The 25,026-nt window shown below is 35.5% G+C and overlaps 1 protein-coding gene across 1 annotated transcript in view; it reads left to right on the forward strand.

The window, feature by feature from the left end:
• Positions 1-25,026, forward strand: part of Gprk1 (G protein-coupled receptor kinase 1) — an 881,497-nt gene that overhangs the window by 816,199 nt on the left and 40,272 nt on the right. The window contains exon 13 of the mRNA XM_069845748.1: positions 5,504-5,666. Coding sequence (XP_069701849.1) covers positions 5,504-5,666 — 163 coding nt within the window. The remainder of the gene's footprint in view (positions 1-5,503; positions 5,667-25,026) is intronic.

Genomic DNA, 25,026 nt, shown 5'->3' on the forward strand with positions numbered 1-25,026 from the left:
ATTGGTAAGAATTTGGAGGACCAGCTGCAGGAGGATCTATGTAAATGCACTGTACATGTAATATTTTTATACAATGTTTAATGTACATGAACAAGTGTAGTGCTTATTAAATGTTAATAAACTATCTGATGATATTGGCCTTTATTTTCTCCTTTTTTAGGTCCTCTTTATTAGCCTATCTCTATTATAATCTATAGTCTATAAAGTAGACAGCTAGCCAGTGATTTCTGAAATGAAAAGTCACTCTGAGAGCTAGAAAGAGCTCTTTCTTAATGTATTAATGTAAACTCAAGTGTGTTAGGAAATATATATAGATGAGCAGTGGAACCTCTAATACAATATTGTGCTTCAGCTTTTCGAAAATGCTTCAGTATGCATTGGGCTCAGAATAAATTAATACAAATTCAACGGGGTTACAAAAGCATATAGAACCATTTCTACGGATGCAGCATTAGTGATTGCAGGTATCGAGCCCTTATACTTGACTGGAACAGCTAGAGCAGAACTTACATTGCTTCGAAACTCCATATGAGGATACACTTTTAATGATGCAAGTTGAGAAACAGGCCCATTTCTTAACATCCGGACACCCAGCTTATTTTTACGACTTCGTCAAATACACCAGTTGCATGAGCAACCATAATGTGCAGATCTTTACAGATGGATAAAAAATACCAAAAGAAGGTGCTATTGATCAGGTCGGATGCACTTTTGTTGTATATTGCAATGGTCAAGAAGTGTACACACAGAGGAACAAACTTTCACCTGAATGCTCCATTGTGCAAGCTGAGCTATTAGCTATTAAGGAGGCACTGATATGGACTAAAATTCATAATTATAATTGCTGTATCTACAGTGATTCTCAAACAGCCCTCAAATCTATAGATAATAAGTTTAACTTAAATCCTCTGGCTGTGGAAATCAGAAGAAATTTAATACCTTGCGACAAACACATTTGCTTCTCATGGGTGCGAGGACACAGTGGAACAGCAGGAAATGAAAGAGCTAATGAACTGGCAAAATGTGCTGCAGTTTCGAACTTCAATTTGAGCTATAGTCTGTGCCCTTATTCATATGTGAAAAGAAAAATAAATGAGCACATAATGAATAGGTGAAACAGTCAGTGGCTATGCAGTACAAAGGGTTCAGTTACGAGAGAAATCTTTTTTCCTAGGGTCGACACCCGCTTAAATAGCAACAAAATTATACCGAATTTTATACTAACGCAATTTTTATCAGGTCATGGGAAATTTGGGTCTTATTTAGAACGATTTAAATTACACAAGGAAAATGGCTACTTATGTATCTGTGAGGAACAGCAAACTGTGGATCACCTTTTGTTTCATTGTCCAATATTCGAAAACGGAAGATTTATTTTGGTCGGACATTTACATTTTTGTAATGTAATATATGACAAACCATTATTCAATGTGTTTAGAGAAACATGCTGTTATAAACAGTTTTATAATTTTATATGTAATATATTTAAGAATTTGTAATTAATTCAAATTAATGTAGTAGATATGTGTTAATTTCAAGTAGCAAGACTGGGTTACCCACGTCAAATTAATTCTCCTTGTAATAATATAAACTATCAGTCTATAACTATAACCCTAATGTACTTTCGGGTAAAATAGGGTTCAAGAAATTGTATATTCAAATAAATAAATAATGTATCCAGCTGTTTGCTGACAACATAAAGTCCACTATAGTCCACTGTAGTCTATTCAGTTTTTGTTTTTCATGAGAAATGAGGGGTATTTTGATAAGTGTTCATTATAGATGCCTGTTGCTAGTAGCCAGAGTTGGGGTGTAATCAATATATACTGCAGGGCTGTGTCTTCTGCAACTGATACTGATGATTTTAATTTGCTTCTTTTGTGGTTTATGGATGGACAGTATAGAAGAATGTGTTCCAGATCTTCATCATGATTATTACACCACAGATAAGTAGGATTATTAGAAAGGTGAAATCGGTGTAGGTACAATTGTGTGACAATGTGACCTGTTCTGGTTCTTGTTGAACTTGTTTGAACATGTCTGGGCAAGTTTTTGTATATTTCCAGGTCATTTGGTTCCTTTTTTTATAATAATAATAATAATAATAATAAAATTTTCCTCTGCCAATTGTTGATCCATAGGTTTATAAAATAAGACTTTACTGAAGCAAAAGCACTGGATAGAGATATCACTTGAAGAGGTCTTGGTTGCAAATATGTTGCCTGTTTTGCAATATTATCGACTTTCTCGTTTCCAGGTATACGACAATGACTAGGTATCCATTGAAGTGGTGTTTCCTTTTGGAGTTTTTTTAATTTACTTAATTTTTTCTGAATTGGAATAATTCTATGTGCTTATAGCTTTGGTACATATTTAATTATATTAAATATAATATGAGTAAGTATGCAAATAGATTTTTCAGAAATTTGAGTAACACACTGAAGAGCAGCATCAATAGCTAGCAATTCAATGGGTGGTATTAATAAAGATGAGGAAGATGAGTTTGCTTCAAATTTTGTGAGCTTCCTCCTTTTCCTATTAATAAAGTTGAGGAAAATGAGCTTGCTGATCAAGAATTTCATTCATTCATTCATTTATTTTATTCCATAGATCTTACTTGAGCAATGAAGCTTTAAGATGTGGAACATGTCAACATTTTACAATATTACAATTACAATTTTTACAAATTTTTATAGTTTTACAATTTAGTAATTTTCTACAATTTTTACAATGTTGTACAATTTTTTTTACATTTTGGCGAGATGTAGTGAGATGAAATGAGGTCCGAGGATTCGCCAAAATATTACCCGGCATTTGCCTTTTCGGTGGGGGAAACCTCGGAAAAACCCAACCAGGTAATCAAATCAAAGGGGGTAATCAAATCAAAGGTGTTGATGCCAAGGACTCGCCATAGACCATCCGGTTTCAGTCCCACCGTTGAGCAAGGACTCAGCACGTAATAGTTTCCTCGCATTACTTATTAATAAAACAGAGTTTTGCTTCTTGCTCTGAAGCATTTGCTTCAAAAAACCTGAGGTACCTAAATAGGTAACTCAGAGTGAAGCTGTTGTATCGAAATGGCTGAGTTCATGGATAATCCATGGCCTCAAAAGTTGTATAAGAAGCACAGAGATTCACTTTCGAGAGATTACAAAACTTCGTACCGATTTAATCAAGAAAATGTGGATTGCTTAACCGACTATTTCTTAACTTAGAAAGCGTTTTGTAAATATTCAGATTGTCAATGTTAATACAGATAATACAATATAATATTTGTTTTATTCAGTCTTACGACAAATCAATTATTAAAACAATGACATATATTTCATAATATGTAGTCATTGAGTTTTATACAAAATAAGTTACGAACGTTTTCGCCCATTCAGGCATCTTCAGGTTCTGTGTACAATATCTCATTATAAATCTGTATGATAATTACAATGATAGTCGATGAGATGCACTGTTTAAAATTGATCATGATATATATAAAATGTACAAACATATGCATAATTAAAATGTAATCATGTTACAAGGTCATAAAATTGTGAAAATTGTGAACACGTAGTGTTTTACATTTTAAACTTCATAATACTCAGTGTAGATCTTGTTTTGTAGACTATTTCTTATTTGACACAAACCAAACCATAGGCAGTGCATTTAAATATTTCCTTAACAGATTTGCAGAGGCTAATGCTGTTGGAACAATTGGAGGCATTGAAGGAACACAGAGAGTATTATAAGGAAAAGTGTGCAAGACTCTTTGGAAACTATCAAATCACAGCTGATAATACACGGAATGTCGAATACCTCTTTATTTACAACTTACACACAAATGTAACTTACATGAAATTATCAGTTCAAATATTATGCACTGGAATGAAATAGAATTTGAGAGAGGGGCACTGTGACCCAGCACTGCGACCTATCAAGATATATTGCACTAACCCTCAAGCTAGCCACATTCCCAAACTCACATCGGCTGACTACACTAAGGTTTGCTATGTATCCAGGTTTCGAGCAAGCAACTCCACTAATCCCTAGGCCAGCCCCGTCCTTATGTCGCTAGCCGGCATTCGAGGAATGCTATGGAATAATGACTGAATGGAGAAATGTTGACAGAATGATGTAAATTCCTCATTAGGGGAAACGGGAGAACCCCAAGAAAAACCCAACATTTCAATTAAAGCTCCCATACAAACCCGGACAGTCATTCATCTTTATGTTCTTGTTTCCCATTTTTTTTTAATCTAGTTTTCATATTGGACACTTTTTTAATTAATTGTGCTTCGGTTATTGGCACCCCAAACCCTTTTTCATACTTCTCTCTGATATTTGCAAATGCTGCAGATTTCTTTTGCCTCGATTCCGGTAACATTGACTTCTTAAATATAACTGGAAATTTTTTAATGATGTCCATAAATAAAGATAAATCTTCTCCCTTTTTCCCAACGTCTTCCTCTGTATCATTCATAGCTCAATCACTAATCCTTTCGATCGAAATACACGTGGCGGTATCGCCTGTTGTGGCTGGCCTGAACCCGTTTGACGACTCTACTGTTACGAATTCCCACGCTAAGTGAAGCAAACTATGAGAGCAAGCTCCGATAGTTTTTATTAATATGACATTTCAGAGCTTCCTCATAGAAAAAGCAAGCTTGTTTTGCTCATGAGGACGATGAGCAAAGTAAGGTCTTCGTTTTTATTAATACCACCCAATGTCAAGACTGGAAGAGGATGAACATGGTATGAAGTAACTTTCTTGATATTTTGGAATATAATACCCTCCTCCTGATGTCCTATTATTAGGATTTAGAGATCCATCTGTATAAATTAGAAGGTGATGATTATATGTGCTGCAGAGTAGTTCCATGGCATCTAACTTAAGAATGTATGGAGGATCATTTTTGCAATGATTTCCTGGAATTTGTATGTTATGTTCTGGAATTACCCATTTCCGTGGTGGAATTTCATTCACAACTGGAGTTTTTAGCAATGAGTGTGTCTGTGATATAGATTGGTATTTCTTCTTTGTTTATTTTATAGAAATTACACAGGATATTATCTAACAGTTTGAAGAACATCTGAAATCTGAATGAGGCTTGCAATTTTAAATGTATTTTTAGATCCAAGTAGGGGAATATATCGTCACCTGAATGCAAGAACTAGGTAACTCGAAATTTGCGTTTTTTAGTTACCTCTATAATAGCATGGCAAAAATCGCACAAAATGTAATGCAAGAACTAAGTAACTGCTCGAACGATACCAGCGACATCTATTTTTCAATGTAACAAATAGGTAAAAGAAAATGAGAAATTTTCCTTAGTGCAATAAATAAGTAAATAGGCAATATCTCAAAATATTAAAAATCAAGTTACCTAGTTCTTGCATTCAGGTGACGATATGACATCAGTGTAATTTATTTGAGGAATTACCTTATTGTAGGGGAATATATGACATCAGTGTAGTTTATGTGAGGAATTACCTTATTGTGGTTTCATTTCAGTGCTGATGAAGTGAAGGAACACTCCTTCTTTGCGGGAATGGATTGGCAACAAGTTTACCTTCAAAAGTACACTCCACCTCTCATACCACCAAGAGGAGAAGTGAATGCAGCTGACGCATTCGATATTGGTTCTTTTGATGAAGAGGATACGAAGGGTATTAAGGTAGGCACCAGTAATGAGTGGTGGAAAGCGTAGATTATGATACTCTTCAATATACTATATGTACTTTAACATGTTCAATCGTCCTAGAATATAATGTCAAACATTAATATCTTTCTATCAGTATCATCACTGTCGTCGTCGTCACCACCACCTCCCTCATCATTTTTAATACTAACATGAGTAGAATTATAATGTGGCTAACGAGAAAAACAGGTCACGGCGCAAATCGGAGTCACATGACTATCTCGGTCTAATCATGGCAATCATGGCAATTGCCTAATATAAATACATGTTCGAAGTTCTAAAAAACAAAGGAATTGCTGTATTAAAGTCATGTTAAATGTGCATTTATATATAAACATTTATATGTTGGCCATGTTATGACAGAATGTGACATCGCACCATAGCCGATCTTTCTCATTAGCCACGAATTATGAGTGATATATTGTAGCCGTCCATTTAGAATCCACACAGACCTGCAAGTGTAGATTGAAACCACAGTTTAAGTAGTGTTCATAAGTTTGTTGTTAACTTATTTATAAACATCATATCTGGCACCTTCAGGCCAGAGTTTAATATGTACTTATTCCACATAAAGTAATTAATCCAACCTATGATGATATAGAGGAAACCAGTATAATCATCAAATCTTCATTTTACAATTTCGTATGTAATGTAGTAATACAGGGTTGTTTCCAATCTCTGATAATGAATTTGAATGACATCATGTGTGTCAGGAATCACACCGACAGCTGAATTGTGGCGAGAGGTGACAGACCAGTAGTGAGTGATTTCATAATCAGAGTGCACAGTAGCAATGCCCAAGAAAATCGAGCCTTTTTGGAAGGGGTACATAACAACTCTTTCCAATGGCAAATACAATTACGTGGAAATCATAGGAGCCTGCAAAAAACGTGATTTCGTTATTTCCAAGAAAGGCATCTTGTGTGTACCTAATAAGACTGGCAAAGCTCAGATAGGATTAATTCCAGAGTGGAAAAAGCAAGCAAATCTACACCCCATCACAAATCGCTGCACCCCATGAGATGATACAAATTAATTCCATTCGAGCTTTACCAATCTTATTAAGTACACAGAAGATGCCTTTCTTGGAAATAACGAAACCTCCTTTATTGCAGGCTTCTTTTATTTTCACTTAATTGTACTTGGCATCAGAATGGGTCGTAATGTACCCCTCCCAAAAGGGCTCGATTTTCTTGCGAATTTCTACTGTGAGTCGCCTTGCACTCTATGAGATCTTTCACTACTGATCTGTCACTTCGTTCACAGTTCAGCTGTCATGTGACTTCTGACATATGTGATGTCATTCAAATTCGTTATCAGAGATCGGAAACAACCCTGTGCTCTACTAATTTTATGCTCATGTCCGCACAGAAGAGAGGATGCATTCCTTTGATACCGCAAATTTCACGTATAAAGTCCGTAATATATAGTAGTTTATGTATGTTACATCCAAACACAACATGATTGATATTCCCTTTCACATAGGGTTGCCAGGTTTTCAAACTGAAAATATGGGAAATTTTGAAAATAATTGCCAAAATCGTTCACCAAGACATTATCAACATGTTTTACTTTTAGGAGCATGTTATATACAGTGTAACTGTATGCAAAAGTAATTTAAAATGAATCTCATAGCATCATTAATACTTACCGGTACCAGTTGCTTTGTATTCATTCAGAAACTTTTATAATTGAAATTTTCCTTAATGAAACAGATTGAAAATTAATGAGAATTTGTCATTACAAATTACACTTAAAAATATGTAATTAGAATAATTTTCATAGCATCATAGGACTATTCTTATTTACTATTTAAATTAATTAATTACGGGAGAAAATATTATCAAATACATGAGACAGGAGACTGGCGAAAATGTGGGTAAAATACAGGAAAACCTGTAAAATATGGGAGACCTGGCAACCCTATTTTCACACCACATTTACGCAGAAAAGTGTCCTTAAGTCCAATTTTATAGCAGTAAGCATGGGTAAAAACCATATCATGCTTAATTCTCATAAATGGAGACATTTCTTTTCTTGTTACAGAATACTGTATAAACCAAGGATTATTGTCATTGACCTCAATATTAAGAACATATCGACTGTTTAACTGAATGAAGTCCTCTAAGCTCATATTCATATATGTATGCTGATCAAAACATGCTGATTCTTTGCCAATTCATCAACAATATCATTTCCCTGAATTCCTCAGTGACTAGGTATCCACATAAGTAAATCATTTTGCTTCTTATGTAGATTGAATGTCTTTTGTTTACATTGCACTATTCCCAATGGCAACTTGCTTTGCACCAAAGTAGACATGAACAATTTAACCACACTTAATGAATTCAAAAGAAAGAGGAGCTTAGCACTACTATATTCAGTCACTGACAGCATAGCTTTTTTTAACTTATTGTATTTCAGCAGAGAGTATAGAACTATCCGTATGAATATGCTCCAAACACGAAGCTTTACTTGTCGCATTGTAATAGGCAGCTGCTGTTCCCTCCAGTAACTGTGATCCATCAATATACTAGTAGAGTCAAAAAGTAACCCAACAAGTGTAGATACCTTTGTTGCAGATGACGTGTAACCATTTACACAACACCATCTTGAAAGTACGGACCCTGAGCAGTGACACATTTCTGCCAACGTCCATACCACTTCTCGAAACATTCCTGCAGCCCATTTTTGGCCACTTCACTCAGAGCGCACGTTGCATGAATTTTCACCTCTTTGGCTGACACAAACCGCCATTCCTTAAGTAGGGATTTGATCTTTGAAAATAAGTAGAAATCTGCTGGAGTAAGATCTGGAGGACATGGTGGCTGTTGATGGACAGTTATTTTGTGTTGTGTGAGGAATTCACTTACCAAGAGTGACTGATGTACTGAGGTATTGTCATGATTGTCCTTGCCACAAATTGGGTCTCTTTCGTCGAACTTCATCATGAAGACGTCGAAGAATTATAACATACGTCTCCTTACTGAGTTCGACCCTCAGGAATAAATTCGAAATGTACAAGACCCTAGGTATCTAAGAACACTACACTTCAAGCATTACTTTCTCCTTTGATCGGTCGGCACACTGAGTCTATATGCCTGGAGAGTAGGCCACATACCACACGGACAGGGCAGAGAAGTTGCCTACAGATCATGGCAGTACCACCCAAAGGTCGGATACTTTCTGACTCTACTGGTATATTTCTACCATATTTAAGTGTGTCTCCCAAAAAGTTTGAATAAATTCAAGGAAATTTTCCAGCGGCATACTGTCTTTAGTAAAAGTCATTGTGTCAGAGACAATGAGATTTATAATACAGTGTAGTCTGCATAATAACATGGATATCGAGACATAGATGTAATCATATTTGGTGATAATTACAGTCCAAGCACTGTTAAAAACATTGTACACGGTAACCTAAATATCTTTTGTGTTTCATTTCTCAGTTCAGCTTGGGATTTTGATAGGCAATAGTATTATTTAAAATATTACGCATTAACTTATGACATGCAAGATATTGTTGAGTTGCAAACTTATGAAAATACATTTCTTGGAAAACCCGAATAGTTTTAGGTTTACCACTTACTCTCAATATTGTAGATGAGTAAGGAAATCTTCTTCTGCATATACTTTGTAGGATGTGGTAATATTGCTCATAGTGTAGGGGCGATTGCCCCATGCCTTGTCACTATATAATTAAGTACACTCATGGAAAGAAAAGTGGCTGGCTTAGAAACGTCTTCATAGGAGCCATGCAGTACAGCTGTACCGAACTTTTGCATCATTATACCTTTATGATTCCACTTGCTGTTTCCCCCTCCCACGCCTTTAAAATGGAGCTAACCGTGTTGTGCCATTGTCTGCTTTTAATTTAGATGATGGCACAATTCACGAAAATTCTAAATACACGAATTTAACAACAAATAATTTTCCAGGTGCCTGCAATATTCACTATGCATACATGTGGAAAGGACATTGTCATAAGCTTGTTGTCGAAGTGATATAATGCTCGACTACCTACAAAACAAAAGTTACTATGTTCTACGAAATTAAAGTTACCATGTTCGATCCTCACTCATTGTTTCATTCTTTTTAATTTTTATTTTCACGATTAATTTTATTCCACTATTGTTGTAATATTTTGCCCATACTATGCCTTATTACTATGGCAGTTTACTAACTTACCCAAAACAAAAACACTCCTGATATTTTATAAACAATCTCGCATTTGTCTGACACTGCATCAGTGTGTTGCTGAGTGACCAAGCGATCTGTTTGTTTTTTGTGCAGTTGTCGTTGTTAGCAATTAGCTGTTTGTTTATACACTCGACGAGATTATAACTTTGATGAAAGACTTGTGCTATTAAAATCCATCACTGTACGTCAGAGACCGGCAAAACATCTTTCAGGCCCACCCATAACCATTTAACTTCGTGAATGGACTGTGCTCGCCTGCCTTCAACCTCCCTCACAAGCAGGCAGGCAGTGTGGTTGCACGTGATGTCAAACAGTCCTAATAGTGACCTGAAAGGATTGTTGTGTTTCGCCGTCCTGTGCCAGCTTGTGGTGCTTTCAGATGCATGATAAATACCGACCAAGTCATTCAAGCCTGATAGGAAGCATACAGATATAGACAAACTACTGAAAACTTAATTTACCGTCTTCTGAAGAAAGAGAGAGAGAGAGAGAGAGACTAAACATGGCCACAGCAGATTTTCGAGGTAGATCAGGAATTAGTTTTGGATCTTTGAATGATCCTTTCCATTTTGAATTTTGATGTTTTGCCTGTTCGCTGTAACTTATTTTTTTTATGACTCGCTTTGTTAATTCATATGGGAACTTGAAATTTGTTTTTAAGTTGATATAAGTTCCTTTCTTTGCTAACATATCTGCTTTCTCGTTACCGTTCAGTCCGCAGTGGGCCGGGATCCATTGGAAGACCACTTTTTTATTTAGCATTTGAATTTGTTTTACCATGCAATGAATTTCTTTTACTTTTTCCATTTTAGGGGCTGTAGTTGAGCTGATGGACTGGATTGCAGCTTTGGAGTCAGACAGGATGACTATGTTTTTGCACTGGTTTAGCCAAACAAATACATTTTGAAGTGATGTATAAATGGCTTCAACTTCGCCATCAAAATTTGTTGTGTACTTGCCAACATTTTTATAAAGAGAAAAGTATTGGCAAGTAGTTCCTGCTCCAGCTCCTTCATTTTGATCCATGAGAGATCCATCAGTGTAAATGTACAACCATTCCTTTTGTGGATATTTTCTATTAATTGTTTGTAGGGCAATGCTTTTGCTATTTCTGGATTTGTATCTTTTTTGTTGAAGACTTCATCAAGATCAAGGCAGCAATCTACTTTGAAGTTATTAAGTGGATTATATCGAGACATCAAGTTTTCCTTTTCACTTGGTATTTCTAGAATTTGCTTAAGCTTTTCTACCTCTTGTATGTATCCATTTTGGGTCCTCAGTGTAAATTTAGAATCTTTGTATTTACTCCATTTATCCCAATTTGGAAGCCTTCTTAATTTTTCATAGGTTAAAAGGGCTTGTGTTTCAAGATCTGTTACAACTGGTTTATTAGATGTGATTATTTGCATGGCTTCAATTGGAGTAGTTCTAATTGCACCAGTGATAAGACGTAAAGCTTGGTTTTGAGTGCGTTCTAATATCTGTTTATTTGTGGTTGATGAGGTTATTAGTGCTTCACCACAGTACGTTAAGATACGCTTTATGTATGTGTTGTAGGTTGTGTTGAGTGTACTCCTTGAGCTACCCCATTTCGTTCCTGCCAGTCTTTTTAGTAATTTAAAACGATTTGTTGCCTTTGTGCTGATCTGTTCAATGTGATTTCTCCATGTGAGCTTATTGTCGAAATGTATACCCAGGTATTTTGCATTTTCAGTTCTTTGTAACTTATCATCTCTATAGTTTAGATTTATTTTCACTGGTTTCTTTCTTAATGAGAAGAGTTGAAAGTTTGTTTTTTCTGTGTTCACTGACATCATATTATTTGAACACCAGGTTACAAGTGCCACTAACGATGACTGGGTGGAATTTTGAAGTTTCTCTACTGCGTTGGTTTTATGTGACGTCCAAATAACCAAATCATCAGCAAAGAGTGCTGTTTTAGTGTCATGCTTTTCCAGCTCTTGTGGTAGGTCGTTAATATATATGTTGAATAGTGTTGTGCTTAATACTGCACCTTGAGGTAAGCCCAAGTGAGTTTGTTTATATTTAGAACTTGCTGATCCATAAGTTGTAGAACAAAATCTTTGGGTGATGAACTCAGATATCCATCTTAACATATTGGATTTTATGCCTAATTTCTGGAGCTTTGTAATCAGATTGTATCTCAACACATTATCATGTGCTGATTTCAAATCGACGAATACAGCTAATGTATCTTTCTTTTTATTAAATCTATCCTTAATAGCTTGACTTAGTAAGATTATTTGTTCTCTTGTTGAGTGGTCTCTCCTAAATCCGGCTTGCTGTGTTGATAGAAGATTGTTTGTTTCTAAAAACCAGTTTAATCGCTCTGATATCATCCTTTCCATGATTTTAGCTAAGTGGCTTGTTAGTGATATAGTTCTATAGCTTTCAATTTTGTCTGCTGTCTTTCCTGGTTTCAATTGGAATAATATTGCTTTTTTTCCAATTTGCAGGTACGGAGGTGTTCCAAACATAATTATAGAAGTCAAGTAATGCATTTCTTGCTTTAGTGCCTAAGTGTTTGATGAATTCTGGGTGGATATTGTCTGGGCCTGGGGCTTTTTTGTTACTAAGTTTGTTAATGGCAGTTTCTAGCTCTAATAGGTTGAAGTTGTGGTAGAAAATTTCATCAGTAGTGGTAACATTTTGATTCTGAACCTGCATTTTCTTCTTAATTTCTAATTTCATCGACTTCTGTAGCTTTCTATGTTGTCTTGAGAGTTTAGGAGCAGAATAATATGTATTAAAAGCTGATGCAATGTTATAATCATCTGTTATATTTTTGTATCCATATCTTATTGGTTGTTTATGTGTAGATTCTTTCCGTACAGTAGATATAAATTTATAAACTTTGTTACTATCTTGTTTATAATCTAAGTTTTCTACAAACTTATCAAATGCATTTCTTTTGGCATTTAATATACCTTTCCTAAATCTTGCAGCTTTATTTTTCCAATCAAGAAAGCTTTCCTTATCCTTGTTGGTTTCTGCTGCCTGCCTGGCCTGTTCTCATTCAACTTTTAGTTTTTGTAACTCTTTTGACCAAAATGGTTTGTACATTCTAACTTTCCCTCGTGGGACATATTTCTTTGCTGTTGTAATCAAAATTTTGCATATATCGTTATTAATGGTGTCTGGTGAGCTATATTTGATTTTGATCTCGTTTGATAATCTGTTTTCCAATTCACTTTTGTATCCCTTCCATTCAGCTTTTTAAAATTCCAGGATTTCTTGCAGTGGACTTTGGGTGGTTTTGCCTTGACTTTAATACTGGCAATTACTACTCTATGGTCAGATCCGAGACTTTCATATATTTCACGGTGTGTTCTTTCAGCTATATTTGATGCCACTAGTAGTAAATCAGGGTTGAATGTGGAGCCTGTATGATGCATGTAAGTAGCCTCTTGATCCCTATTGAATACAAGTTCCAATTCATTTGTATTTAACCAATCTTCCATTGCTTTGCCAGCTGTATTTTGGTTTCTATAACCCCATAATTTGGAATGGGCATTAAAATCTCCCATTATTATAGTTTTATGTGATATATCAAAAATATTCAAATCAGGACTGTTATTTGGAGGATTGTAAACAAAATATATTGAAAAGTGTTCTTTGGATCTCCATAAATCCAGATATGCTATTTCTATCTTATCTGTTTCATTCATTTCTTTCATAATTTTGAAATTTGATGTGAGGTTATTTCTAACACCAATGAGCATACCACTAGCTATTTGTCTTCCTTTTAGTAAGAGGTACGTTGTATATCCTTTTATGCTGAAATATTTCTTCTGGTTGTTACATATATTGGCCTCCATTATACCAAAAACATCTACTTGTTTGGTGAACAATACTTTGGCAAGTTCTGTTTTCTTATCCTGACTAAAACCTCTAGAATTCCATTGTAGTATCTTCACGTTTTCATCGTTCTTCCCTCCCAAGGCAGTCCCCACCCGGAGATCCGATCGGGGGACTATTACTCCGGAATATTTTACTTTGGGATTCAACATTTTAATGAGCTGATTTGAACCATTTTCTTGAAGGACACCATGTTTTTAAGAGTTGGCGGTTGTACTGTCCTTTCTCAACCCCCTATATGAAAGGAGGACCACACCTGTCTTTGGTCAGCGGGTCCTTTGGACCTAGCCGGGAGGGCTTACTTGAGTCCACCGACCGTTCCCACCTCTGCCTCCTGTGGGACGCATCTCTATGCCATGACAGGCTAGCATAGATAATTACCTGTTGGTCCACGGGAGATATTTCATTTCTCTCCTACCACTCATTTCTGAGAGGCATTCCCCGATCCGCCACCTGGGGACGCGCCCTCTAGGGGTTACAGGTTCTTCTGAAATGTACTGTTAATAAATATATAAATATTTAAAGAAAATAATCTGCCCTCAATGAGGGTGACCATAAAGATCCAGAATAAAAGCACTACAGAATAATTTAGAAAGACAGGAATTGTTTAGTAAAAAATTCAGAGAAATGCAAACCCAACACAATCATCAATGGCCAAAATATAAATGGTAATGTAATATTTGGATTGAATCCTTAAGAATATTGAACAAAATTTTTTGAATTTCAAAAAATTGGAGTCCGAATGCTTTTAAAATATCACATGTGAATTTAGGGAGTGTGTCACGTGCACCAAACAAAAGACCAGAAACACTCCACTGACTAGTGGGAATGTTGTATTTCTCACTTAGATAAGGGCAGCAGGACTCATAAATTGATTCTATTTCTCGTCAACATAATAACCATTAAATGCCAACAGTTATTATAAATTACTTGCACTTTCCTTTTCATCGTAGTAATATAAATTTAATGCTAACCCTTCAAACTTTCAACTTCATAAATAAAAAGAAATGTGTCCCTCAGAAGTTAAATAGCAAATCAATATTCTGAAGAATGAAAAAGTTTTTTTTTTACATTTTACAGATTTTCATGAGGTGTTTAATTGTTGATAAGGAAAAAGTTAAAATGGAATATTTTTCTATAATGGTTGTTAATATTCATAATAATTATCAATGTCTTTTCAACATATTTCCTTCTCTCCTCTCCTCTCCTCCCTCCTCTTCCCTTTCTACTCCCCATCTCCTCTCCCCTCTCCTCTCTCCTCTCCCCTCTCCTCTCTCCTCTCCCCTCTCCTCTCTCCTCTCCCCTCTCCTCTCCTCTGCTCTCCCCTCTCCTCTCCTCTGCTCTCCTCTCTCCTCTCCTCTCCTCTCCTCTCCTCACCTCTCCTCTACTCATGTCAGAGTCACATGTGGCACAATCACGTGATCAAGACGTGGGCAAAGAATAGCCAGTCAGCTAGTGTTCTCTCCACCTAAGGTGTGAAAAGTTTAATCCATCATCGATCAGTAGTAAACTATTCATACAGACTTCAACATTTTATTCGTACAATATAATTCAATTTGTGCAGTTAAATTGATTTTTGTATTAGGCATGCTCCCTTTAATTGAGCAAACTGAATCATATTGTACATAATACATTAAATACATAATACATAATACATATTATATTAAAATTGCTAGTAGTTCAATAAAAATAAAACATTTCACTACCACCATATTCATAAGGCTACTTTTTTTTAGATTTATAATATTATAATGTAAGTCTAATAGTATTGCAGTATATTAATAGTATGTTGCTTATTTTTATTTTTTTCCATAAGAGCCTGTAAATTCCTAAGTAGTATATTTAAAATCTTAACCCTTAAGCAGTCACGCTTAACCACCCCATCCACTTAAATCGTTATTATCTCGAGTATGCAAATTCCGTTTTCAAAAATGTTTACGGTTATTGTTGCCTTACCAATTTCAATAAAGGTACTGAAAGTTTCAGAAGTACATGCTTACTGAGCTCCGTAATATCTGACTGGAGTGTTCACAACACCCCACACAACTTCTTAAGGGTTAAATAAAATCCTAAAACATGAGTTTAAAAAACCTAATTTTAGTTCTTTAAAACCTAAAAATCCGGGGCTTGCTTATAATCATCAGTAATACAAAATTAATGAAACAATTTTCACAAAACACAAGAAATGAAACTAGTCGTCATTTTATAGAATTTTGGGGCCAATCTAGCAGTAGAAATTGTAATGACACTCAGTGACTTAATTGTGCTGTGTGAATATGTGAGCTCGAGGCCTACAATATATTACGTAAGCAGTGATCACAGGGCAGTGCTTTGAACACACTGGTGATACTTCAGAAACATATTAACCAACTGCTAATTTTGTAGAAAATCTATTCGTGTTTTCATGAAGAGAATTTTCACAATGCACATGTTATTTAACATTGCATTAGTGAAGGTTTTATATAAATATGGCAGGTAAAATTTGTGCTGTATATGGCTGCTATAATTATGAAATCCAAAAGAAATCTTGTTCCTTCTTCACGTTTGCACTTAATTATAGAGAACCAGTAAGTATTAAAGTTTCTTTAAAAAAAACTATTAATAAATAATCTATTGCTTCATGCCTGTTCTTATGATTTAATCAGATAAATCAATAAATATATTAATTATTTTCAGATGTGATGAATAGATTTGAAAATACAAGAAAGGTGACTTGGACATACTTTACAAGAAAGAATGACCATCACTTATATTTCGCAAGACATATATCACTGCACTGGGTGTATACCAAATTGCAGTCTTAATAAATGCATGCATGTATGCATGCATCCATACATACATACATACACACACACACACACACACACACACGTACGTACATACATACATACATACACAGACACACACACATATATACAGACAGCGAGATAACGCTGGACTCACTCAGAAACCCCAACAACCACAACGAATTAATAGATGCCATTAGGAAAAAAGATAAGATCCTGGAAGATGAAAATTGGATGATAGAGTTCAGCTGGATAAAAGCTCATGCAGGATATCACAGGAATGAACTAGCAGATAAACTTGCGAAGAAAGCAACAGTAGACACGGCTTTAGAAATCTGTTATCAGAGAGTACCCAAAAGCCACATAGTAAAAGAGAGCGAGAAAGGAGTGAAGATAATTGGAAAAGGGAATGGAAAAACGACTACAAAAGGAGAAGTAACCAAGTCTTTCTTCCGCATGGTAAAAATTGGCTAAAAATCAACATCTCTCTTACGCCTAACCTGGCAGTCCTCTTGACTGGGCATGGACAGTTCAGATCCTATTATCACTGTTTCCAGATTATGGATAGTCCGCAATGCACATGTAATGCTCCAGAGCAAACAGTTGATTACATTATATACGAATGTCAAAAATTAGAAAAACTAAGAAATGAGCTCAAAAACGAAATTGGGAAAAAAGGTGGAAAATGACCAGTAACAAAAACTTCAATGGTAAATGCACACAAGAAGGCATTTCTTAAGTTTGCCAACAGGAATAATTTCCAGCTTCTATGATACGCTCCAGGAAATCAAGACATACCAGAGAAAAAAGTATTATTTATATCAAGATAAATGTCAAATTGAGTTTAAGTTTAATTAGGCACATATCAGAACACTACTTAAGAATATTAAATCAGGAAAATATTGTACGAACTTACTGTCAAGATACAGAAATACTAGATGACTTACTACACTATAATAGGTGTTTTATACTAGGAAACTTCAACATAAGGGATTAAAACAAACAAACAAACAAAATTATACAATTATACAGTACAAAGTAACAACTTTCAGCCATTGGTACAATTATGCGACATCAAGATATTAAACTAAGGATGGAATTAATAACAATGTTAAGAAGAATCAGCATGTAGTATTACTAAGGATGTAATGGGACATGCAGTGAATGAAGATTAAAAAAAACACACGCACGCACACACACACACACACACACACACACACACACACACACACACTGTTGCATGAAGTGGAATTAGAATTTGAGAACTCAATAAAAACGTTGATTGGAGTTACAGAAAAGAGTGGGCATCTTAGAAATGATCTAAAACAAAATATTAGATTAGCAGTGAAGTCATTAAGAAATGTATACAATGAGCTGGTTACCATTCTTTAGGCAGCAAGCAGCAGTCTATCAGAGAAAACCGAAACACTTACAGTGAAAACCAAAGCTCTAGCAGAAGTTGAGAAGTGGAGTACAGAATTAAACCAGCAGTTGGTGACAACAGACACTTAGAACAAGAAGATTAGTTATGCACAAGCTCTGAGGGGGAGTCACGTCTGCAAGATGACAAGAAATTCAAACTTTTTGTCAAGCCTAAAAGTACTCAGAGCACAGAGTATATGAAAAGCTTGATCAAATCTAAGATCAACCCAATCCATTTAAAAGTAGGGATTAGCTCATTCAAAATGCTTAGGAACAGTCAGCTCCTAATTGAATCGCAAAACAAACAAGAAGTTGAAGCAGTATGCACAATTATAAACGAAAAATGTGGACAGGAACTCACTGCAAATGAGGGAAGACTCAGGAAACCAAGGATGATTGTATACAATATTATGGAAGAAATCACAATTGAGAACGCCGCAGTGGCTATAACTACACAAAACCCAGAACTAAATATAGACATAACCAAGATTGTTCCTAAATTCATATTCGAGAACAAAAGAAGAAACAAGTACTTAATTATAGAGGTTAGTTCAGACATTAGGAAAATTCTGTTAGAAAGCTAAAGATCGGATGGAATATCTGCAAGAATGACAACTACATTAAAATCAGTAGATGTTTTAAATGTAGCAAATACAACCACCGAGCTTCTGACTGCAAAGGGGATCAGACATGCCCATATTGCGCTGAAGATCACACCCTCAGTTAGTGTAAAAGGAGAACAACCTAAATGTATCAACTGCACAAACTATAAAAGATACAATCCAGGAGCACAGATAAATGAAAACCATTCTTCCCTGGATGAAAAATGCAGCTGCTACCAATATATGCTAAAGAATTTAATAGAAACACAGACTACTAGTTATGGGTAGCCAGAACAACACATATGACTTGGTACAATGCATACAGGTTAATTTACAGCATTCAAGGTCTGCAACCTACAACCTAGTTCAAATAATAATTGAAAACAACATAGACTTTGCTTTTATACAAAAACCATACACCATTAACAACAACATCACAGACATTCCCAAAACTTTTAAAATATACACAATTGGTGAAGGGAGAAAAAGATCAGGAATAGTTTCTAATACAAAAAGGATAGATGTCCTCATGGTAAATAAATTGTCGGACAAAGACTGCACCGTATTAGAAATAAAAAACCGTTTTCACAAAGAGTATGTTGTATGTAAGGAGCAAAACATGGTATGACCGACTATCTAATCAGCGAGGAAAACATCTTGAAGAATTCATAATTACTAACAGCCTTTTCGTAATTAATGAAGACACAGGATCTTCAACATTTGAGACTGAGCGAGGTAATAGTTGTATTGATCTTACCATCTCTAACCACCAACTTGTGCGCTTCTTTAGTGACTGGAAGTGCGGCGGAGTTGAAAGCTGTTTGGATCATGCACTCATTTTATTAAAAATTGGAACAGCACAGCACAAAGAAAAGGAAAAGGGAAACTTCACTGGAGCAAGATCCATAGTAAAGCAGGAAGGGCACTGAATATTGACACTACCCAACTCTCCAATCTGATTAAAGAATTTAAATGTGTACACAATGAATTGGACTTCAACGAGATAGGTAACGAAATCGGCACGAAGGTTAGTTGCTTTTCTAATCCTGAAGAAGTTACACAACTATTTCAGTCGAGCATAAAATCAGCTTGTAATTAGGCATTTTACCTATCCTCAAAAAGGAAATTTCCAGATTAAGGCAAAACAGTACCATGGTAGACTGACCAACTGTCAATATTAAGAAAGAAAGTGAATGCACTACGAAGAAGGTATCAGAGGACAATAAACAATGCACAACTCAGACAAAACAGAAAATCATGATACATATAAGGAAAACGACAATATCAAACACAGATAGAGTTCGAAAAATTGAAATCTTGGAAAAAATACTGCATTATTTCCGATGGTGCAAACCAATGGAATGCAGCATATAAACTAGCTACAGGAAAATTAAGAAGCCAAAACAGTTTGATGACTCTTCAGAAAACAGATGGAACCTATACCAGAGATATAGAAGAGACAATCAGACACATGCTGGAGCAATTCACACCTGGAGACGATGAAAACAGTGACAATGAACAACACCAACAGATTAGAAGATAACTGGAGGAGCCAATAAATACACCTGATGACAGAGATTTTACAGAAGAAGAAATATCAACAGTGATCTGAAAATTTAATCCTACAAAGGCACCAAGGGACGATGGGGTTACCAGTAACATAATAATGAGAGTATTTAAGAACTTCTCCCATGCACTTACTGCAGTCTATAATTCATGCTTAAAGCAAGGATGTTTCCCAAAACAGTAGAAAAGATCGACAATAACCCCAATAGTAAAACCAGGAAAAGAGAACAGTCAAGAAGTCACAAAGTTTAGACCAAAAAGTCTGCTCAGTGTTGGAGGGAAGATCTTAGAAAAACTCATGATTGATAGAATAAACCAATACTGTGCAAGCCATCTTGGCAGTTAAAAACTTCATACAGAAGAGTCTACATCAGAAAAAGAGCAAAACTCCAATGCCCAAGAAATCTATATAAACTAGTTCAAAGCTATGTCAGTAACGGAACAGCTACATTATTCATAAAAATATAGCAAGGCAAAAAGAGAAGTGACCAAAGGCTGCCCCCAGGGATCCTGCTGTGGACCAGGACTGTGGACCCCTTACTCAATCTAGACTACTCAAACCACAGTCAAGTTATAGCATTTGCGGATGATTTAATACTCCTGACTGCAGGCGACAGCATGACAAGCGGAAATGTATGCTAATACAGACATAAAGAAGATCAAAATTTGGTCAAAAGAAAATAAAATTCTATTTAACGACAGTAAATCTAAAGTTCATTAATCACAAGGAAAACAAGAGAATACGAGAGTCAAGTAACTATCTATTTAAATAGCAGGGTGCTAGAAAAGTTCAAGAGATAGAGTATCTTGGAATAATATTTGACAATAAACTGCAATTTGATAAACACATTCAATATGTCAGCGATAAATGCACAACATTAATCAATGTTTTGGTGAAATCAGCAAGACTAAACTGGGAACTTAGATATCAGGCCCTTAAAACAATTTATAAAGGCGCTATATTTGCACTACTATTATATTGTGCTCCGGTGTGGTAAGATGGCATCTTAAAACAAAAGAATATGCTGAAATATAAAAGAGTGCAGAGACTCATGAATATTAAGATATCAAAATCTTTTAGAACTATTTCCCAAGAAGCATCATACATATTAGCTGTAACTAAACCTATAGACATTACAATACAAGAGATGCTAGAAATCTACAAGGTAACTCACAATGTACACCATATGCCCTCACAAATTAAGGCTCCCTTTCATCTGAGACATTGGCCCCCATCCTGCAGATAGGGTGACCATTCAAGAGGCACAGGATAACATAAAATACTCAATAGAAATCTACACTGACGGAAGCAAAATTAATGAGAGAGTTTGTGCTGCAGAAGTAATCTTCCAAAACGAGAAAGTAATTCACAAACTGAAATTTAAACTAAACAATATTTGTTCCAATAACCAAGTGGAACAAATCGCAATTTTACAAGCTCTTCAGATACTGGAAGAAAATCCGCAAAATAGTATCACAGAGAGAATGGCTGCAGTATATACTGATAGTCATATAACCATAGCTCTACTTAAAAATAATGAAAACCGAAATGAATTAATAGAAAGAATAAAGCAAAAATTTTAACAAGTCAAAGATAATAGATGGACAATCCACATGAAATGGGTTAAAGCTCATGTAGGATTTCAGGGTAATGAAATGGCGGATAGCTTGCTAAGGAGGCAGCCATGGAAGATACACTAGATAGTGTATACGACAAGATACCAGAAAGCCATATAATCAGAGAAGCAAAAGAAAATGGATTAAGCATCTGGCAACGTCAATGGGAAAGTACAACAAAGGGAACTGGCTGAACGCCTGAAGAACAAGTTACCAATCAACTTGCAAATAACTGCTATAGTATGGGAAGACAAGGCAGTACTACCATAGACTAATGTTTTGAAGGGCTGTTATACCATAATTCTTCTGTAACATTTTGCTGTATCTAGAACAGGTGTGTTAAACTGGCAGCCCATGTGGTCCTTTGCATGTTATTTTGCGACAAATCTTGCCTGTATGGAAAAATATAACCACAATTTATTTTTGTATTTTAGTGCGCAAACCCCTACCAAAATAGCTGTGACAATAATTGTCAATATGCCTGCCATCTATCTGAAGCAACACTTACTACTTAAGACAGAAACATTTAAGCCAGCATCTTATTTCTTTGATGAATAGACATAGAAATCAAGTGATTTGCTTTTGACTCCGAAAATTGATTTGTCTTCATTGATGTTAAGCAATGTTTGGTAATTGATCATTGTAAAATTATTCCGATAGCTGTTATCTTTAAAAATGTACTGTAAGATGTGGCTGAATATTGAGTAGAATTCTAATGAAGATACCGGTACTGCAGTAGCTGATTGGGATGATTTGATATTGATGTTAAAAACTGTTGATGGATTCAATGATGAGCAGTTCATGTAGGAATTTATTTGTTGTAGTGTAGTCTGCTCTGCTGATAGAGCAAAGGACTGCCCATTGAACTCCTCGTAGTCTCCTTTGAAGGATTTTATTGTGTGATGACCAAGCTGGAAAGCCATAAAGGATACTTGCTCTGATTAACATGATGTAGAAGGTTTTCTTTATCCATGAACTTAGTGACCGTGATTTAAAAAGCAGATATAGACGATTAAACATGTAATATCCTTTGGCAGTTGATATGTCAATGTGTTCTTGAAATGTGAGTCTGCTGTCGAGATGAATACCTAAATATTTTATTTCTTCCTTCCTTGAAGTAATTTCATCGAATAGCTTAAGTTGGAAAGTTCTTGAGGACACCTTTTTGTGAAGATTATGGTTGAACTTTTAGCTGCGTTGATTTTTATTTTCCAATTGATAAACCAGTGTTTAATTAATTGTAAATAATTTTGAATTCTTGTAAGCGGTTGATATATTCATATCTGTTGTAAAAATGACTGTGTTGTCTGCATATTGTGCAAACTGACATCTGCAGCAACGAGGAAAATCTGATATGTACATATTGAATAACATTGGTGATAAGACAACACTCCGAGGAACACCTACTTGAATAGGTTTCTTTGAAGAATAGGAATTGTTAACTTTTACTCTTAAAGTTCTATTAGTTAGAAAGCTATTTAGAATATGGATGTAACAATCTTATATATTCGTTGTGATTAACTTCATGATCAGACCTTTTATGCAAACAGTATGTATCAAAGGTCTTTTCTATATCGACTGTATAATAACTAAAATGCTCTGGCAATTAATATCACTTAATAAAAGAATTGTATTCCAATGGACACCATCCCATTGTGGAATCCTGGGAAACGAATGTGGATGCTTTAGCAAAGAAGGGCAGCACTGCTACTTACAGACCTGTTACTAAATCTACGTATTACTCTGTGAAAAGATTGATTAAATCTACATACTTAGACTTCAACAAACAAAATTTGATAATACAATCTCAAGGGAAAAAAATAGAACTTTCTACATCATAATCCACAGTTAATTCTCGATTTACCACGAAAATCGTCTGTAGCTGCATTTATATTGGCAACAGGCCATGATTGTTTGGCCAAACACCTGCATAGAGTTGGAATATATCAGTCCCCTAACTGCCCATTGTGCAACTCAAACCAAGAAATGGATTCGGAACACCTCAAAATCTATGCTTCAGTGGTTGACCATGATAATATCTTTGAAAAATATTGGAGTGCAATAGGTCAAATTACTTTATTGTCAAATGCCTGGCATTAGAAAACAACAACATATCGACTGTATGCTGTACTTGATTGATAATAGTGTTAACATGTTGACATATATGGTAGAGCTGATGAATTGTACTATGGCATTCTCTGAAGCTGAACTGTTCATTTGGAATGATAGAATCAAATTCTGAAATGAATTTTAGTATAATTTTTTCCAACATTTTACTCAAAGTATTTAGAACAGCGATTGGTCTTAAGTATGCAGGGTTCAAAGGACCTTTCCAGGTTTAGTTAAAGCTATGAGTCCACACCTGTGGAGTAATGGTTAGCACGTCTAGCTGCGAAACCAGGTGGCCCGGGTTCGATTCCCGGTCGGGGCAAGTTACCTGGTTGAGGTTTTTTCCGGGTTTTCCCTCAACCCAATATGAGCAAATGCTGGGTAACTTTCGGTGTTGGAGCCCGGACTCATTTCACCGGCATTATCACCTTCATCTCATTCAGACGCTAAATAACCTAAGCTGTTGATAAAGCGTCGTAAAATAACCTACTGAAAAAAAAAATAAAGCTATGATAATTCTTTCTTTCCACTGTGGAGGGAAATAACTGAGTTGAAGGCAGGAATTAAATATTTTGCAAAGATGAATAACAGCCTGTAGTGGAAGATACTGAAGTAACTGATTTTGTATTCAATCAGAACCATGAGATTTGTTAGGTTTAAGACTTCTGATTATGTCTCTTAATTCTGAAGGACTAATTATATCTGCAAGTTTTGTTGAAGATTTTTCCTGAAATAACGTAAAAGAATATTGTTTATAACGTTTTGGAGATAGTTGTTTATTTGTCCTTGCTGAGTTTCAAATCTAGATGTAAATGAATTGACTATAACTTCACCTTTGTCTTCATCACTGTAAGCCACTTTTCCATTTTCATCCTTCAGAGCATGATTTGTCAGTTGACATCTTTTCCCAGTGAGTACGCTATTGTCCGTGCAACTTATCTAGGCAGCTGGGTCTCTAGTGCTCTCTCGCTGCCCCATAGCTATCTGCTGGCTACCTGACTGTAGCTGCAGCAGCTGTACGTACAGTTACAAAAACATCATTCAGTATTTAATTTCAGTGCATTCCATTGGATATGGTAGGTGAAAGTATATGGTTTCACAAAATAACAAACATAAATAAATTACATTTTTCTTCTTCTATACAGTATGATCACA

Source organism: Periplaneta americana, chromosome 14 (assembly GCF_040183065.1).
Source record: "Periplaneta americana isolate PAMFEO1 chromosome 14, P.americana_PAMFEO1_priV1, whole genome shotgun sequence".
Taxonomy (NCBI): domain Eukaryota; kingdom Metazoa; phylum Arthropoda; class Insecta; order Blattodea; family Blattidae; genus Periplaneta; species Periplaneta americana.